The sequence below is a fragment of the Dicentrarchus labrax genome, unplaced genomic scaffold, assembly GCF_905237075.1.
Source record: "Dicentrarchus labrax unplaced genomic scaffold, dlabrax2021, whole genome shotgun sequence".
NCBI classification, from domain to species: domain Eukaryota; kingdom Metazoa; phylum Chordata; class Actinopteri; family Moronidae; genus Dicentrarchus; species Dicentrarchus labrax.
The window spans coordinates 6439467-6455058 of NW_026136720.1; the positions used below are offsets into that span (position 1 = coordinate 6439467).

The 15592-nt window shown below is 41.0% G+C and overlaps 1 protein-coding gene across 1 annotated transcript in view; it reads right to left on the minus strand.

Moving 5' to 3' along the window:
* Window positions 1-9567: 9567 nt before the first annotated feature.
* LOC127353525 (neural-cadherin-like) overlaps window positions 9568-15592 on the minus strand; it is an 83078-nt gene continuing 77053 nt past the window's right edge. The window contains exons 32-33 of the mRNA XM_051382803.1: window positions 11160-11314; window positions 9568-10587 (exon numbers count right to left, since the gene is read on the minus strand). Coding sequence (XP_051238763.1) covers window positions 10021-10587; window positions 11160-11314 — 722 coding nt within the window. The 3' untranslated portion in view covers window positions 9568-10020. The remainder of the gene's footprint in view (window positions 10588-11159; window positions 11315-15592) is intronic.

The following is a 15592-nucleotide window of genomic DNA, read 5'->3' on the forward strand; positions in this document are numbered from 1 at the left end:
ACACAGTCAGACATGCTAGCTCTAACAGACTGGCGTTCAATCACTCTTGTCACAGACATGTTTATGGAAATACTCTTGTTTATGTACCTAATGCCGTCGTGATTGCAGAGTGTATATGCAGCATCTTTCCTCAGATAATTAGTGATGAAAACCCCCGACTGAGTTTCTGTCCTACACAATGTCACCAAACCCAACAGTGAGAAACCATGTTTATCAAATCATGAAACGATGTTGTAACTGCATTGCGAAATTCCCATTGCAAGTTACGGATGATCTGAAATGTTAAAAAACGAAGGTTTTAACTGTTTTTAATTATGTTTCTGGACAACTATTTCCAAACATGTCTCTGAGGTGTGGGGACATATCCTTCATAGCAACAAAAGATATAAACTGCTCATGCAATTTCAAGCCACAGATGTGTTAGATTTTCAGAACTGGAAATTACATTTATACCTAATACTGTACTTAAGTACACTTTTGACATACTTTTGCTTTACAATTTCCATTTAGTGCTACTTTACACTTTTACTACTCTTCATTTCAGCTGCAAATATTGTACTTTTTACTCCACTTCATTTATGTTGATCAAGAGACTTATCAACATAAAAAGGATGTTATAAATAAAACAATAGCTCCATGCTGACTAACTGCAGCAGTAAAATGCTGCTTACAAATGAATGCATTAGAAATAATAATCTAGTCAAATAATAGTTTACATTTTGATACTTGCTTAAGCAAAAGTAGCAATACCACAGTGAAGAAATACATGTAAAAGATTTATCTATAGTCCTAATGTTATTATCAACAATATAAATCTGCAAAGTAACTGGCTTAAAGCTTAAAAATAAATGTAGTAGTAGAATAGTAGTATGAAGTCTGCATTTGTATTGCTGGAGTTTGAGGTATTCCTATATTGCCCTATTGCCGCTTTTACTTAAGTAAAGGATCTGAATACTTCTTCCACCCCTGTAGATTTTTTACATCATAATGGAGAATAATTCAGTGTGTTTATTTTCCAAGCTTTTCCTTTATCTTGGGCTACCTACAGTACTTCCTCCTCCTACAAAGAGACATTTAATGGCTGCACAAACACAGAGCTGATTGATTGACAGCAGCCAATTATCAGTGCCTCTCTGTGCTGTATTGATCCCCGCGCCAGATTAGTATCTTTTCTCTATCTCGCTGTTCTGCAGGTCATGTAACATGCTCTGACCCTGCCATGGATACAAATGGCACATACATCTCCTGAACCGCTCCAAATGTCACCTGTCAGACAGGGACACAGAGACTGGGGGACAGTGAAAGGTTTGGGGTAAACACACACACTCAAACGAACACTCCCATCAGAGTAAAGGATCACAAGCTGTAGAGTTGTCTCTTGTTATAAAATGGCAATTATGTCATTTGACAGGTTTGCATGTAGGACTTCCCTGCTTCACTATGTCTACCCTGCAGGTATACATTTTCAAGAGATGAATCAGGTAAAACCGCTTGAACTGAATCACCCTTTCACAACATTCAATTGGTATATGCAATAGAGAGCGGCACTATTACTGAGCCAGCCACCACACAAATGCATTTCACAGATAAAGAAGTCGACTGAATTTAGAAGCCACAATGGATGTACTGTACAGCAGCGGGGGAGGAAGCAGTGGAGTCCGTGTGCCAAGTTGAAAATTCAGAGCTTCCCCTCTGTCTGTAGTCAGGTGGGATGACAGGGGGCGAGTGCTGGTTGGTGGCTCTCCGGTGGCTCTGACAGCCTGTCACAGGGAGATCACTGCCACATGCCTGTCTGTCCACAACGCTGACGGCTGACCCGTCCAACACGGCCCGGCCCGCTGGTCATGCCATCCCTGTCTGCTGTCGGACGTCTCTGACAGCTGACAAGACACCTGGGACACGGCAGGCAGGGGCCAGAGCACTGCTACCTGTATAGACATCAGGATTTACTGCTGCCAAGGAGAAGAAAAGAAAGAAGAGTGGAGGAAGAGGAGAGAGGCACAAATTTTCAAAAGGATCACATACTGTAGTTGCTAAAATCTGTTATTATAAACAATGGGGATTTGCTTCCAATTAGTGAGTCTTTGTCATCAGTTCTTGTCTAAATGTAAGTACACAGTACAGTAAATACAGCATATCCTGGCTTTTGACAAAAAAGTGTGTGTGTGTCTGTGTTTTGTTTGTGCATGTGTGTGCATTACATTTTTCACAGCATAACTCCCTTTAGATGTGGAGACAAAGGAGGCTGGCGGCTAGAGTCTAGGCTGCTGAAACATATGGGCCATGTCATTTATCACGTCTGCTGGTGAAGGAATGAGAGCCCATCAGTGGCCTGGCATTGATCCCTGTATGGGCCAGCCATTGTTTCGAGCAGCACCTGGTGGAGTTCTGTCTGCAGTAATGGGAGGAGGAGACACACAGAGAGGGGAGAGGATTAGTTTGGAAAGGGAGGTGTTAACATCTTATAGGCTAGTCTTTTTGAGCATCAGAAAGTTTTGACAAAGAGGCAGAAAGTTTTGATATTAGTTGTTTGTTCTTGTATTTCAGATACATTTTCTCAGATTTTACTTCTATTAAAGTAATAATCTGTAAGACTTCAGGCCTGGTTGATTTGGCAGCACCGGAACTTACTTACTTACTTGTGGTAAGTTCAAGAGGGCTTTAATACTAAAGATCCCATAATTCTGAGGGTAGCAAACACTCTTTGAGCAGCTACTCTGTTAGACATACAACAGGCAACGACTGGTGACTCTGTTTACGGTGCAGCCAAACAAACCACATTGTAGGTATGCATAGGTAGGCGACTGGAATGGCAGACTCCGCCACTGATGATGAAAAATACTATATAGAATGGTAATTGCAGAAAATGAACACATCGAAGGGCTATTGTTGAAAAATAAAGATAATCAAAAACAGGATTTCATTTTAAGTAAAGTCTTAAGGATTATCAATTATTATTAATAATGTTGCAGTCAGTTTAAAAAATAGGTAAATTGCAACCTCGAATAGCTCCATGTACATGAGTATAGATTTATACGCGTGCTTTTATTTATTTACCCATTAAAAGACCCAACTTTCTAACATCTTACATCAGTTTGATACCACTCTTTAAGACATATGTTATGCCTTTAAAATCATATTTTCAGATGAAAAAGATGTGGAAAAAATGTCTGGAAAGTTTCTAAATTCATCCTAAAGATCATTTTTAAGTAAAGCTCAAGATTCAAAAGGTTTTATTTGTTATATACCCAGAATAAAATGAAGAGCACATGAATATATATTTTTACGTCTGAAGCTCTGAAAAGAAGCTGTAATATTTTCACCTGGCTTTGTTAAAAACACATTTGCTTACTCAGCATTGTTTGTCTGCAGTAATTCATCACACAGGCTTTGAGCTATTGATGGAAGCAGCATCGGTTAGCAGGCCCCTGTCAATGATTCACTCACTAAGCCCATCTGTCAGGCGCCCTCTGCTTCTCCCCTCTTCCTCTCCACCACTGCTGTTCTCAACCCTCCTCTTCCTCAATGATGGATGCATAAAGTCCTTGACAGCCTCAAATGGCCACATTCAACACAGGATGTTGAATGTGGCCAGTTGTTGTTAGGTAATCCCCCAGAAATATTGTCTCAATGTCACCTGTGGCGCAGAACAAAAAACATTTACAACTTTTGAAAAGAAAGGCTGCGTGGGAAGGTGATTTCTGGAAGTGATTGGTAACTATTTGAGTATTCACAGCTTAGCGGAGGACAGCGATCAATAAATCAACTGCTCACAGAATCCATCACGATTGTGCCATTAAATGCTCCCAATATAGTCAATGATAAACTGCCGCCAGCACATTTCTGGGAGGTGGTGTGGTGCATCCTTGCAGAGCGGAGTGAACCACACAGGGAGGGGATGAAGTATCCAACTGTTTGAAAAGAAACCTGAGGATCTTGATGTGAGCACAGATCAGCGGTGTGAGTCAAAGCTCAGGTGTGGCAAAGAGTGCCATCTGTGGGCGGTGGATGAGAACTGCATGATGGGATGACATAAAACCAACCAGACTCCTGATAGTTTGAACATCCAAAAATTACATCAGGTTCAAATTTCACTCTTGACCTTGGAAACAGCAGTTGAGTAGCTTTTATCCCTTAGCTGTCCATCATATCACATAATCTTTGTTAGCATTACATCAGAGTTGCCCAGGTGTAATGGAATTTTAGATGTTACATTTTTTTTTTCAAGCACCTTTACGACTTTTTTTTATACTTTGACTTAAAAGCTGCAGTTCAGATTTCATTCTTGACCATAGGAACTGCAGTAGAGAAATTTAATGTACCACAAGGTCGATTTAGTAGTTGATTTAGGGACTGTACAGAAATGACTGGGATGGGGAGAGGGGTTAACTCTTACATTTTCAGCATTATTTCTACTATTTCAAGGCTTGTATAATTCGTTCCACCAATAATGTTTAATAATATAATAATTATTAACATTGTGTTTTTGTATTTATTTACTTTTTTATTTTGATTTATTAGTCTTTTTTATGTATTCCTGCCCTTTTGTCCAATTATCCTTGCATTTTATTTACCTCTTTGTTTGTTTATTTTTGTGGTTGTTGTGTTTTGTCTTGAGTGATACAAGTATTGCCATCTGTTATAAAAAATACTAAAAATAATTGTTAAAAATAATAATAATAACCATAAAATAATTAAGATATTTATGGAATAATCATTTTCACAATAGGCACAGGTCTGCAAATTAGTAGTGAAATGAACAATTTTCAAATTTTAGCAAACATACCAAAGTAACAGCTAAACTTTAATTATAATATAAGCCAAGTTTAGATGACACATAAAATGTTATGATGTTGTTATGGTGCCTCAACATAGCGGTCTGTAGATATAGAGTTTGTGTATTACAAAACAAAACAAAAAAACTACTCAAACTACCCCTCACAGTCAGTAAAAACAAAAAATAACTCTCCCCCTTATGTAACCTCCACCATCCCCCTAATCACTTGTGGACAGTCCCTTAATAGTGACCCTTCTCTTCACAATTGTCCAAACTGAGGGAAAAACTTTTACTTTAAAAATTGGCATACGTGATCTAAACTGTTCATTTCATTATATAAATTGTTTTGTTTTTCCAGAACCTTCTATCTATAACCAATTAGTAGTAGTTCATTGATGTCTTCAGGAGGGCAAACATGTTTGAATTGATTTTCTATTCAACATTTTCCCTCCATCTGCCATTTGCCCTTCTGTTTGAAGTTTCAATTCCCATTTCATGTAAGAACAAGGACCCTCATCCTCTTTCCTTGCAGTAAACTCCGAAATCTTGAACTATAGAGCATTAAGGAAGATTCAGACAGATTTTGAAGTTATGTCCTTAAATGTTTTATAAACTCAACCCCCATTTTTGATATTATACATGGTAGGCATTTATTTTATATAGCAACCTTCATTGGTAGTGACGGTCATTGGTAGGAGTCTGCCATTCAAATTGAATTGAAATTGCCTTGCTGTGCAGGAGGGATTTATAGGAAACAATACAGCATGTGGTCCAGTATTACTGTATTTAATTTTATCACATTGATACCAGTCTCACTGTATCACAGCTGTATCAGAACAATATTAAGTTACTGCTAATGCAGACCAAACATTTCATCCTGCTGTTAGTTCACATTAAAAGTGTTCAACTGGTCGCTTTTATTGTGAAGCAGTCACAGGAAATACAACTTATTTGTCACAGAGGTTTGCTGATAACAATCATTAATTTAGGATTACCACTTTAAATACAGTATGGAGGCAGGTACAGGCTGCCAAACCTCTCAGTGATTACCTTGTTTGTTAACAATGTCCCTCAATGAGTTTAGAAAGGATGTATTGTAAGTATGATGTATTGTATGGTATGCTACATATGGCACATTTAAGACCCACATCAGTCCATCTCTGACAAAAACAGGTTTCTCTTACACCCATTTAGGAACAAAAGATTGTTAGTGAGGTGTAGCACAGTCGCTGCATCTCCAGCTGTGCAGAGATCACTGCAGCTTTCACTCACCCTCTGAGAGCCTGGGCCCTCAGTGGTGACCCCCTCACATCAAACTTGACTGCTCGTGTCCTGTCTGCACGCCGAGTTGTCGTGTAGGCTGTGTCGCTCTGTCACAAGACATGTCCCACATTTGCAGCCGCCATCGTTGGCCAGCAGGATGAGAGCGTCTGTCAGGAGAGCTGACACGCATGCCACTTTACTGGGCGACTGACAGAGGGCCACGCCACACTGTCACTTCTCCCAGATCCATTGCCTGAGGATAAACACGGGCACACACACTCACACACGTTAATAACACAAGAGTAAACAGAGCTGGAATCTCAGAGAGTGACTGACTGACAGTCTGACTGGCTGACCGACCAGGGCTGAGGATGCTGGAGCTCTGTGTCACCCCTCATTCTTACAATCTCCAGCTGTCACATCAAACACTCTGTTCCTGTGTTGCTCCGCCTCCAGACTCTGCCCCACCACCACCACCTTCCCCCACCCATGCCTTCTGTACTGAGATCTCATCAGAAATGTATCTTGTAGTGCAAGAAGACACTGTGTATCATCCATCCTGATATCCCCTGAGTAAATATTGCCTCATACTGTTGTCATTCTGCTGAATGTTTTGGATTTAAAATGGTTGATCACATATAAAGACTTGCTCATTTCTGAGGTTTCACTTTTTGGGATCAGCAGTAATTAATATAAAATCTGAAGCGCTCCATTGCTCTTTACCATGAGCCCCCACAATAGCTTCAGTGCTCCAAGTCTCTGAACTCCAGCCTAATGTAAGAATGAACAACATATGCCCTCATGTGGTGTTTAGCAGCTGTGGCAAGTATTTACTGAAGAACTGTTTTTGAGGTATTTTCCACAATTTAAGATGGATGTAGGTTTCTACTTCATTTGACCAGTTAATAAGATTTTACATGTAAAAAAACATGATGAGCTAAAAGAGCAGAATGCATTGTCGTGTATTAAACCTTTACAAATAAACGTATGTTGTTTTGGGTCGCTTGTCATGTTTCATAAGGCTGAGTTGTTTGCATTTCCACCAAAGAGTGATTTCCCCTCTGAACTTCTCAGATATTTCCATTCAATGCATTTCACCCAAAGAGGAAAAATTATCCAATATTTCACAAAAAGATTAAACTTTCTGTAGCAAACTTTGTTTTTGCTTATTCCCAACCACATTTATCATCTCATGACCCCTCAGACACCTAATAGATTGGGAGCCACACAGGGGAGGATCTACTGAAATATACATGGGGTGGCCAGAGGGTGCCATAGAGATTTTAAGGGGTGGCAGAAATATATATTCTACAATCACATGTATCAAAATCTGCTTGGAAAAACCTGAAAATTAAGATATCTTTTCAAACTTAAATTATTGTGGCACATTAGTTATGCAGTGAATAGAAATATCTAAAAGTAGCATTAGAAATCAATACATAATTTTATTTGCAAATAACAGATCATTAAATCTGTTTTAATTTTCCTTTTTTAACACAATTTTTTTGAGAGCTGGTATTTGACATGAAACTGGGGTGGCTACGCATTTTAGGGGTTGCAGCTTCTCCATGCCAATCCCTCTAGATCTGCCCCTGGAACTACTGAACTAAACCCTCTAACTGTATATAAAGTAGTTAAAACTAGTCTAATAAATCCAGTCACAAGGACCATTTTGACCATTGAGTACTTTTATGTTTTATACTTAACGTATTAGTAGTAGTATTTTGCTAATAACACTTTTTTTTTACATTGTGGTATTTGTACCTTTAATTAAACAAAAGATCTGAACACTGCTTCCCTCCCTGTTGTTTTGATGATGGAGTAGTGCCGAGGGCTTTCTGACATGTTGGTCCAAAATCTCCCATAGGTTTTCTAACTGGGTTGAGATCTGGTGGCCGTGAAAGCTATAGCATACGATTCACATCCATTTCGTATTTATCAAAACATTAGGTGATGTTTTTCCACTCATTCTGTCCTTTGTAACTGCCCCTCAGGTGCTGTTGCAGGTTGCTCATGTATACCCTGCTGCTGCTGCAGCTGCTGCTGCTGTTGCTTATGGACTTACAGTGTCCTCTAATGGCTGAAAGGTAAATTACATCTATTCAAATAAATAAATAATGGCAGGATGTTTCTCATCTCATCCTTTATTTATTCAGGGTACTTTTGCTGAGAGCAATGCTCTGTTCTTTTATTCCTGCTCACAGTCACACCTGGCCAGCTGTATAACCACAGTCTGATCTGTTGGCTAGCAGCTCCACTGGAGCAGTTGGGGGTTCATGGTCTTGAATCCTGGAATTTCAAACAGTAGCCTCTCAACATTTATGAAGCCGAAAATCTGGAAAGAGATATGCATGCTGCACTGGAGCCCCATTTACAATTTAATTTTGTTTTTAATTCAAATCTAGACTCTATTATGAATCTGTTTAAAATGTAAATAGCTGGAAAATACTGCAGTAAGTGAAATTTGCATTTTAAATGTACACTCATCATGCATACAGAACTCGGACAACTTTTAATAACTCTAATAATGTTAGAGCTAAATTGTAATTCATGATGCCAGAAATAACCATGAACTCGTTCAAGGAGCCTCAGATCCCACTGTGGGAAATCCCACTTGTTTGTACTGCAGAACTCAAGTAAATCTGAAATAATGAGCTCTTGTTTGGCTCAAATGTGGTGCCAGCAGCTCGCCAATAGGTGGCAGTGTTCATTCATGCGACATGTTGATCTCAGAAACTATTGAACAAGACTGAATCAATTTAATAACAATACTAATAACCATATAGAGAAGCAGATTCACTGTAGCATGACTGTGATGATCTCTGAGCTCACAGAGATCTGGTATTTCATGTAGGTGAACACCAAGACTCATGAATACAAAATGGGTGTATGTGACTCCCTTAAAATCCGACAGGGACCTAAAACCATCCTCTTTGCCTCTCACATCTCAGTATGATGCATTATGTAGGTGTGTAGATGGACCGAGATACAGACATCAAGACCATCAGCAGCATGCAGCAGCTCTGTGCGCCTCCCCAGCGGCTCGCTGCAGTGTCACAGCTGTTTAACTCTATAATGCCAGCTAATTAAAGTATGGTGTAGGGCGACCTGCTGGGGCCCCCACCGCTTTTGAGTTCATACTGGAGACTCCCAGGAGCTCAGGTCAGGAGGCTGCAGGGTCTGGACATGAATGATTAATCCTGAAATTGTCTTTGCTCTTCCCATCAAAGGCTCTTGTTGCTGGTAATAGCTGAGTAAGACACGAACAGCAGTTTATTTCTCGGTCATGAATGTTGTCATCCTAACCACCAGGAATAAAGGAAGACAGATACAACTGGAAATACATAGATGGATTATTCATGTAGGTAAAAAACAAAGACACCTTACTTTACTTTACGTCTGCTGAACATTTTGAGTTAAAAAAAACAAACAAAAAAACAGCCAGACCAACATTTGATGATGAAAGTTGAACTTCAAAAAAACGATCACTGCTGTGAACTGGCGTTTGAACAAGATCAAGCTCAAAATATTATCAAAGATAATCATTTATTTAAAAGGAAATAGATAATACAAATGCAACAAAATCATTTTGTGTCACATAAATGATTTCATGAGTCATTAACAGCAAAAAGAACCTCATTTGCCGTCGTACTTGCGGACATTACTCTTATGAGTTGTATGACATGGATAGTTTTGACACTTCCAGAAAAGTGCTTTCTGTGGAGTAAATACTGTACGGTGCAATGCCAAGTAAACAATACATCACAGCTGATCATTCATTGGTAAACATCTTTATATCAAAGAACTTAAATGTTCAAAGTTTCATCAATACAGTACATTTATAGCAGACTTCACATAGACCCTGGGCAACCTCCCAGTCTCAGAGTATTTCACATTTAATTATCTCCCTTTGGAATTCCACCACTTCTGATTAGTGTTGCTTTTCTGCAACCTTCAGTTCTGTTTCTCCGAGTGCAGCCTCACCCACTCTTCTCACAGTTCAGCTGCCCTCTGCTTTCCTTCAGTTTGTCTCTCTGGCCCTCTGGAGTCTTGGAGTCTCCTCTCAAATCGCTAACCACGGCTCGGAGGGTTTTGAACCTGTCCAGCCGGGCGCCCTGGGCCGCCTGAAGCCTGACTTCTGAACCCTGAGATGTACTGAGGGAGCTGAGGGAGCGCACCGCCGCCAGGCCGCGCTCCTTTCCGGAGGTACGGCGCGGTGTGGTCATGGTGCTGAGCTCCCCCGGGTGCTCCATGTCCCTGATGACCTCACACAGGTAGCGGGCCAAGTCCTGGCTGGAGAAGGAGAGGGTTTTCTGGGAGCGGCGGAAGGTCAGAGGGGAGGGCAAGGTCTCTGTCTCTGAGGGGGGGATGGCCAGACGCAAGGCGATGGCTGCGCTGCCGTTCCCGTTGGACACCCCCTTCTTGCTGTTGTCCTGGGGAAGCTTAGTCTGTGGGTAGGAGATGATGCTCTGTGGATAGCTGTACCGGAGAGACTGCGCCGGGCTGGGCTGGAGGGAGCGCTGCAGCTCCACCATATTAAAGGCATTCTGAGGGGAAAGCAGGGGGGAAAGAAAGAATGTGTAATCTTTTCTGGAATTTAAGAGAAAATGAAAAACAACATTGCCACAGGACAACAAGGGCAGTGTACCTCAGCTAATGCCCCTGCTAGCAAATGAACCTGTTCCTCAGACTAAGAGGAAGATCCACCATGGAGGAAGAGATGTTGGCAACAACAGCACCATTGATTAGCCAAGTAATTAATTATCTGATTGCAGAGAGGGGAGAACTGCTATTACCAGCACTATTAAAACAGAGGCATTAACAGCTATTGGTGTCTACTTGCTTAATTTCAGCTAATTAACTCGCATGCCTAGGTCTCCAGGGGACTGATATTTGGTTTTCATTTCAAGGCACCAACAAACACTGCTCTCTGTCAAGTACTGCTGGTTTAGCTTCTGTCCTACCTTGTTTCTTTCACCCTTTTAAAAAGTCCAGAAATACTGTGAGATGACATTTAAAATCCATAAAAAAAAGAATGATCACTTATTTAAGCGGTGGCAGTGGTTGTGTTTGGTGCTCTGTTCTCTCCCCGTGCCTGTTTAAATACCAGCATGTTTACCTGATCCTGCTCCCCTCCGCCTTCCTCGTCGTAGTTGAGCACATTTTCCCGAATGTCCTCCCACTCGCCGTGGTGCGCAGACACATGATACACGCCCTCCTTCAGCCCCTTGTGTCTCCTCCAGCAGGAGTAGAGAAACAGGCCCAGCATCAACACTGAGGGGTGCCAGAGAGCAGGTTAACACAGCGGGAGCACGCTCGCTTAATTAAAACGAGAGTCTGAGCAGAAAAACACATCTTTGGGTGAAAATGAAATTGACAACGTGAGCGGAAAGTGATGATACAAACACAGAAGGACTGGGAAATACGACAGTGGCTGCGCGTAGGCTTTTCACCAAATGTAAAATAGCACCCAGCACCCTCCTAAATAAATAGGTAACGCAGACAGATGATATTAAACTGTAAATGGATTTCCCATCACACTGGTTGGCCAGGTGAGACCTATGAGGATCACTGCGCAGTTAAGACGCACTAATGGAACGAACATGGAAACAAACGCACCACCTTTCCACCTATTCCCGTTGATGTTGCCTCTCTGTTTCCTGTCTTATCAAAGACCCTGCAGTTCCTTGGAAACCTATTAACTGAATTTGTACTCCTCCCAGCTTAAACTCAAAGCCTCTGTGGCTGGGCTGAACGCTGGACCGGAATGCTGCGGGAGCCGAGCAGGAAAGGTCCTAAAGCATACACATCAATCACAGCTATTGTGTGCTGAATTATACAACATGCTGGACTGACCTTTAAAGTCCATTAATCTCAACCAATATTTTTCTCCCATCTGCCATCCCTCTTTCTCTTTTTCCCTTCCTCACTATCTGTTTTTTTTTTTTTTTTACTAGTTCACGCTTTCGTTTTTATCTCTGTAATTCATTTTTTTTGTCTTTCTGTATTGGAACTTCCCTCTGTCTTTCCCCCCTCCCTCATTAAGTCTTTCAGTGCTCCTATTTTTCAGCTCCTCTCTGGCTTCTTGTCTGGCCTCGGCTTTTATCTCTCACACTAGATAGGATCCATCTCAACTTGAATAGTTTATATGGTGCGTGCTAAGTATCAGTGTAATTGGAAATCTCCTGAGAAATGCAAGGTAATCACATTAGTGGGGTTTTTTTTTTTTCTCTTTTTAAAGTAATTGCTTGGAAAAGAGAATAATGCACCAACGGCTCTTTGGGGTCACACTAACAGGCAGGTGTTCATAAAAAAACCAAAGACATGAAAACAACTCCCTGAGAGCAAATCTCTGCTTAAAAAAAATGTTGTCTCAATTAAAAATCTTCATCTCTATTTATTCAGTGGCTGGAACATCTTTAAAACCTCAGCCGCTGCGCTTTTCTATTTCTATGCTGCTCTCATATCAGGTAGAGAAAAGAGATTGTAAGCCTCCCCCCTCTCGATCCTCACTCCTCGTCCTCAGTGTGGTGTGGAGGGAGAATGGTATTGATCAGCTGACCCGGCTCCATCACCGCTGCGCCAGAGCGCACTGACAGAAAACACCAGAATCTCGATGAGGCCAACCAGGTGCCGGGGCCCTCCCCCTCTCCCCTACAGAATTACCTGCTCCGAGGTGTTGCCTGCAGGCCTGCACTCACCTCATCGTCACCTCAGCTGATATTCAACGCATCTCTATAGGGGAGGGGTTCGATACGCAGCGCAAAGGGGCTGAGGCACAACTCCTCCATACAACACACACTCACACACACACACACACACACACACACACACACTTAGACGCAGGTAAACACACACACACACACACACACACACACACACACACACACACACACGCACTTAGACGCAGGTAAACACACACACACACACACACACACGCACGCACACACACGCACACACACACACACACACACACACACACGCACACACACACACACACACACACTAGCTGCCTGTTGAAAAGCCTTGCCCCTATACCTGCAGCCACTACTGCCCAGAGTTGTGTGTGTGTCTCTGAGTGTGTGTTTGTGTGTGTGTGTGTGTGTGTGTGTGTGTGCGCGGGTGCAGCAGCATTCCAGTGAGATCAATATCTCTCAGGTGGAGAACAAACATAGCAGACATTCATCAATCCATAATGCTGCTGCCTCTTTGCCCTCTAACCATTACTATGAACAGCGTATTATGATGTTAGCCTGGACTGGACTGTGCATTATGAATGAGTGTGACCGAGTAAACAACTTCATACAGAGCTTGATCAAAACATTTAACCCTTTCACTGTACAGCACGTCCACGATGGGGGTAATGAGAAGAAAAATGAGCTGTGATGAATGAAACATCAATGGGAGGTTAAAAGGAAAGAAAACTGACGAACAAGCAGGGGGAAATGAGACAGGTGAGAGATGGGGGAGAGTTGAAGAAATCATTTATTTAAAAACCTTCCAGGGAATAAAAAAGAACAGGCACTTTACATGATCGCTTGGCATCCAGAGAACATATGGGAAGCTAATTTCTTCCATTCTTCAAAAACAGTGTCAGATTTGATGCTGGACTAATGAGGCTTGGTCAGACATCAGCTCATCTGTGCTCTGTCAATAGCACACGCTGAACTCACATTCTGCTCTGTCTGTGATGGCTTATGTAAAACTTAATAATGGATGATCATTTTAACTTTTAATGCACGCTGAGGCAGAGCAGGAGTCCCCCTTTAATTTAGCACCCAGCTAGCAGTCTCGCTTAGTGCAGCGAGCGTGTGAGTGTGTATTTATGGTAGTGGTTCCTGTGTTGATGAGGGTCATCATTAAACAACTATATACTGTAAAACCAGCTGTTCATTAAACCCGAACCGGATTCATTTTACTTCCACATCCAGAACTAGTGATGAAATGCTTCTCCTTCTCGGTTTTCGGTTTGAGAGAAACAATGGTTTAGCTTATTTTATTTAAAAAATGTCTCAAGGTGTGAAAATGTAATAACAGTCACCAAAGACAGCTCTTTCCAATCTGAGTTACAATAAGAAACAGTCAGGTGGTTATTGTTGTGGTGAAAGGTTTGAGCCTTGAATATAAATGCCTCATCAGCTACAGTGAGCAGGCTACTTCAATGGACTGCACCTTCTTTTAGCTGGCATGCAAGCAACATATGAATTTTCATAAATGATGCCAAGGCCACACTTTATCATCTTTGAATTCATTATCAAATATTGAAGACCGCTTTATATGTTTCACTCTCAAGTGTCACAATAACTGATGTCCCAATACCAGCCACATGCCCTGGAGGGGATGTTGAGTCAGTTATAGGCAGGGACAGTGTATTGAATTGCCCAAGCGTTTTATAAGCCTGTCTCTGACAGAAAGACTCATAAACAGCGATGTGGCCCTACAGAGGGTAGTGAGTGCAACAACATGCAAGCCGCACACACACACGATTGTCTTCTATCACTGTGAGGACCAGAAAAATCACATTTCATTAGCTACAATGCCCAAAACGAACACAGTTAACTCAGCCCTCTCCTGCTGTGCCTTAACAATGAATAAAGGGCTAGTTCATCTTTTTAGACACAAGTGTGGTGATTTGGGTAGAGATATCAATGCATATACATTTAAAAAGGCAGCAGCAGATGTAGGTAGATATTAAATCTTGATCCTATTAGATTTTAACTCAGCTTATGACACTATCAACCATGCAATTTTATTAGACTGTTTACAGAAGTGGACCGGTGTCATCAGGACTTACATTAGCTACAGATACATTAACTAATTAATGGTTCAGTCGGGCAACAAAGAAGTTAACTATTTGGATAACCGATTAATCATCTCAGTCATTGTTTGAGAAAATGTCAAACAGTCCCTGGTTCATTTCAGCTTTTCTCAGTATTTTACATTTTAATTTGGCAAAACAAACACTTTGAAGATGTCACCAAAGGCTCTGGGACACTTTATGGTAATTTTTCACTATTTTCTGACATTTCAAAGACTAAATAATTGATTCATTGAGAAATAAAAAGAAGATTTATCAATCAATTGTATTTCTATATCTGAAAAACTACTTGTGGTAAACTTGTGGTGTTCCTCAGGGTTCAATTTCAGACTCTGTTTTTCAGTTTGTATGTGCTTCCAAGTCACATAGTGCACCAATATAAAATGTCTTTACATTTTAAAATAGATACGCAATTGTACCTGTCTGTGGAGCCAAATGGCCCGACTGGCCTTACTTCTTTGACACTGTCTAACTTTAAATACCAAATGTCATGAAAAAATATATACAAAACATATTAATATTCTATATATATTATATTATATATATTATAAGAATACAATTTTGGTGCAGATAAAAATAAGGTGGTATGTTCTTCAACTAAAAAAAAATAATTCCTATATAGCTGCTGGAAAAGGTCATCCTTGCAATCATACCTTCGCTTACCTACTCAGTCATAAAACTCAAAACTTCAAAATTCAGCAGCTCGACTCAACAGGCACTACAAAGATCACATA